The sequence below is a fragment of the Aplysia californica genome, unplaced genomic scaffold (genome assembly GCF_000002075.1).
Source record: "Aplysia californica isolate F4 #8 unplaced genomic scaffold, AplCal3.0 scaffold00847, whole genome shotgun sequence".
NCBI classification, from domain to species: domain Eukaryota; kingdom Metazoa; phylum Mollusca; class Gastropoda; order Aplysiida; family Aplysiidae; genus Aplysia; species Aplysia californica.
This window is the reverse complement of record NW_004798117.1, coordinates 23,871-28,166: the sequence shown is the minus strand read 5'-3', so window position 1 is coordinate 28,166 and position 4,296 is coordinate 23,871. Positions and strand designations below refer to the sequence as shown.

The following is a 4,296-nucleotide window of genomic DNA, read 5'->3' as shown; positions in this document are numbered from 1 at the left end:
CTCACGCATGACTCACTGTGTGTGCGTGCTGTACAGTTATTAGAGTTTCTTTCCGCGCTTGTATCATGGCGTACTTCAAGGTCGATATGTGTCATCATTCTTGTCAAAAAAAAGTTCACAAAATCTCATTCAGCCTGTCAGCCTGTCTTAGGGGGAAAAGGAACTAATTCCTTTATATAATAATAATATGATATATATATAATTAATATGCTCTGGGCATGTCTTTTCTCTTTTTATACAAGGACAATAATATTTTAATATTAAATTATAATCATTATTGTATGGAACAGTTGGAGCATTCATTCTCTGGAAAGTTCTACTATAATGTCTGTCCACTCAGATATTTCTACAAGTATTCCTTCCAACAAAAACAACGACAAGAAAGTTACAGTTGTTTTATTGTAATCATGTAATACTTTGCGAGTCTTATTGCACCTTGTGTTTAAAGTATTTCCACTGGACGTCGAGTACAGAGTATGGGCTAGAGGGTAGGGTAATAGTGGTCTCTCATTACACTGTATGAGCTAGAGGGTAGGATAGTGGTCTCTCATTTCACAGTCTGTATGAGCTAGAGGGTAATAGTGGTCTCTCATTACACTGTATGAGCTAGAGGGTAGGGTAATAGTGGTCTCTCATTACACAGTCTGTATGAGCTAGAGGATAGGATAGTGGTCTCTCATTACACTGTCTGTATGAGCTAGAGGGTAATAGTGGTCTCTCATTACACAGTCTGTATGAGCTAGAGGATAGGATAGTGGTCTCTCATTACACTGTCTGTATGAGCTAGAGGGTAGGGTAATAGTGGTCTCTCATTACACAGTCTGTAGTTAGATTCTACAAATCCCCCCCCTTCCCCCATCACCTTTGCTGACACTTTTGGCGGTACGTTTTAAATTTCACTTGTACTTAAAATAGTTGGCGTTCAGCAGACTTGGGGAAACAGTAATGAGTAATGAGAAAACAATTTTTGCTTCATTCCGTGTTAATTTATTTTAAAAAGCGCATTCTTTTGAAAAAGTACTGTACTGTCATCCAGAAAGAGGAAGAAGAAAAAAGTTCAGCAATGCGTAGATGTCAGGTGTGCATTATAATCATTGTCGACCCGACCCAGCCCTGTGTACACAACACACACACACACGTACTGTGACATAGCTAGTTCATGTACAATGTAGTTTGAAACTTCTGAATAATATGTTATTATTGAGCAAAGTTCATAGTTTATGTCATGCATTTATTCGCCTCGTACACGTACACATACACGTATTTCCACACACAGGAAGTGAACCACTGATGCTGTCGTACTGGAATACAACCAAGTATGGAGAGATGATTCTTTTCAGGTGCTCCTAAAGCAGCGGAATTTTCGTTTTCCCCTAACTCTCCCTCTTTTTTTTTTTCCTGAAACAATTTTCAAAATTGAATCTTGGAATTGCTTTCTATGCTAGTTCCGAACATTGAGTACTGAGAGTACTGAGAGCCCCATCTTCTAAAATAATACAAAGTTCCTTTGGCATGACTTCCTTGATGGTGGTTGGCGGGTGCTCTGGTGTGGTTTGCGTCTTCTTTCCCAATCAAACATCTACCGTCTTATCTCCCCTCCTTCTTTTATGTTTGTTACTCTCTTGTAAAACCTCTAATCTTCTGCGCTTATATATGACGTTTTTGAGTTGCAAGTGCCGTAAAACACTTACTAAAACCACTTTTTTAAAAAACAGACTTCCTTTATCTCAACTTTTCCCTCATGCCTCAAATTTCCCCTTATCTACTAAGTCCTATCCCAGTACGACAAGCTCAAGGTTCACGGTTCAAATCCCTCTGGCTTCACTCCACTGGACATCACTGGTTGGGCGAGACTCTCTCGTCTTGCTGTAGTTTGGGTTTGGAGTGACAGGAAAGCAACACCGCCCGAGTAATCCTTTACTTTACTGGAACAATTGTGGTTCATTTTCCACGGTGTGTGCAGTTTTCCGTTCGTGTTTGTTGTACTACTCCTCCTATGGCTTGCACATTTCCGCTGACAAGGTATCCGAGAGTGGGCCCAGAGTATCCAACTGTCAATTGTTGGCCACATTCTCAGTGGACCGAAGTGTTGGGGAGTTTTGGGGGTGGGGGGCGGGGAGAAAATGTATTCATTTCCTCATGTTATTTAGAAGCTCCTTTATGTGACGTTGAGAAAGTGAGGTTCCTTATTTCCACGTTCCATATAGAAACTCATTTGAGTGATCCTGGGAAAAAGAACCCATCTGACTGATTTTGGGAAAGGAAGGTTCCTTATTCCCACGTTCCATTAGGACCCCATTCGAGTAATCCTGGGATAACGAACCCATCCGAGTGGTTTTGGGACAGGAAAGTTCCTTATTTTCGAAGTGTAACATTTAGGAACTCCTTCGTGTAGTGTTCACGTTACTAAGTACCCCCTTGTCGGTGGGTAGTAACACACGGCGAGAAATGCACCACCGTGTTTGGACCCTGTGAATAAATCCTGGCATTTCCAGATGCCGGCCGTTCTTCGCCTCTAAGAAAAGCCCACGTCTTCAACCGCACGCACACACACCATAATTTGAGGGTTAGGGTAAGTAATCCTTTCCGTAGCAGGCGAAGAGATACATCGGTGCCAATCTCCACACCTTTTAAACGTGTACTGATAATTCATTCGTGATAGGAACAGGGTTCTGAATTTATATTGGCAAGTTTTTTTTGACTGATTCTTCTCGCCAACCCTGATGATGTCTTCCATGGACATTTTCGACCCTGGCGTCGTCATTGCTCTGTGCAGATGGAGTCACGCGTGTGTGTGTGTGTCGTGTGTGTGTGTGTGTGTGTGTGTGTGTGTGTGTGTGTGTGTGTGTGTGTGTGCGTCTCTGTGTGTGTGAGCGTTTGTGTGTGTGTGTGTGAGCGTGGGCGATGATGGCGGGGCGTAGGCGGCGCTGGGTGTAGATAGAGCGTGTTAATCCCGCCAGGCGTGTCAGACAGGGGTGCCGGGCGTGATGCCGTAGCTCTGGCTGTACTGGTGCGCCTCGGGAGACGTGATGTAGTCTCCGCCCGCGCCGCTGTCCTGTGGGGTCAGCTCCATGTACTCACGGGACTGGAACAGCCGGGGTGGCTTGCGGGGACCCGTGTTGGTGGGCTGTGGCGGGGCGGGGCCGGTGGCGAGCGGCGAGTAGCCCAGGTTACCCACGGACATGCTCTTCTTCCCCGGCGTGATGCGGTGGGGCGGCGGCGGTGGCGTGGCGCCGGGATAGCGCATGTCGCGGTAGTCGCGGTAGTCTATCGTGTTGGGCACGGGCCGGTGGTAGCCGTAGATGTCCGCCGTTCCCGCGCGCGGGCTGCCCTCGATGGAGTAAGGGTTCTCCGACATCGCGTAGCGTGGCGCCAACGCCAGCGTGGAGCGCGTGCTGCCCGGCGTGCGCGGCATGGAGCCGTTGACGCTTGGCGGGTAGTGGAAGCTGCTCAGCCTCTTGGCCGGCTCCCCGCGGCCCCCGCCCCGCTCCCCGCTGCTGTAACTGCTCACGCTCTCGTTCCGCAGGGGAGGCGCGCTGGTGGCCAGACTGTGGAATGCGCTGTTGCCGTCGCCCGCCTGGCTGTAGATGTTGTTGTGATGCTGGTGGTTGGGATTGTGGCTGTAGTTGTTGCTGCTGTGGTGGTGGGGATGCTGCAGGGAGTTGGTGAGCGAGTCGTAGACGGGGTACTGAGCGTAGTCCTCCACGGGTTCGTCCGAGTCAAAGACGGACGGCGTGTAGCGGTCTAGGAGCGGCGTGGCCGAGCCGGCGTGCGAGCTCTCGTAGCGGGAGCTGGGCTGGCGGGGCGGGTAGCCGTGGTGGGGCGGGGCGTGGTTGGCGACGGGGAGGGGCGGCGGGGGGGTGTACTCGTCGCCGGGGTCCGTGATCTCGCTGCCAAAGGAGACGTAGGTGTTTCCGTTGTTGAAGGGGGAGCCGGGCTGCTCGAAGATGTACAGCGGCTCCGACTCGTCCAGGTCCAGAGGACGTTTGAGCGCCGTGAGGTTGCTGTCGTTGGTGTGGTCGGAGGCGGAGCAGTGGTCTTCCTCGTGGCCGCCGTCCACCTGGTCCTCCATCTTGCCGCTGCCCAGTTTGGAGGCGTCCAGGTCTTTGTTGCTCACAACCTCGCTGTGGGGGGAGACGAGTTGGACAACCGTTAGGAGGGGGAGGGGGAGGAGGAGGAGGAGGAGAAGACAAAGAAAAAGAAGAAGAAAAAGAAGAAGAAGAAGAAGAAGAAGAAGAAGAAGAAGAAAAAGAAGAAGAAGAAGAAGAGGAAGAAGAAGAAGACGAAGAGGAAGAA

General features: G+C 49.5%; 1 protein-coding gene across 1 annotated transcript in view; it reads right to left on the bottom strand.

Moving 5' to 3' along the window:
- Window positions 1–1,985: 1,985 nt before the first annotated feature.
- Window positions 1,986–4,296, bottom strand: part of LOC101856934 — an 8,646-nt gene continuing 6,335 nt past the window's right edge. The window contains exon 3 of the mRNA XM_005110051.3: window positions 1,986–4,124. Within this exon, the coding sequence (XP_005110108.1) occupies window positions 2,966–4,124 (1,159 nt within the window). The 3' untranslated portion in view covers window positions 1,986–2,965. The remainder of the gene's footprint in view (window positions 4,125–4,296) is intronic.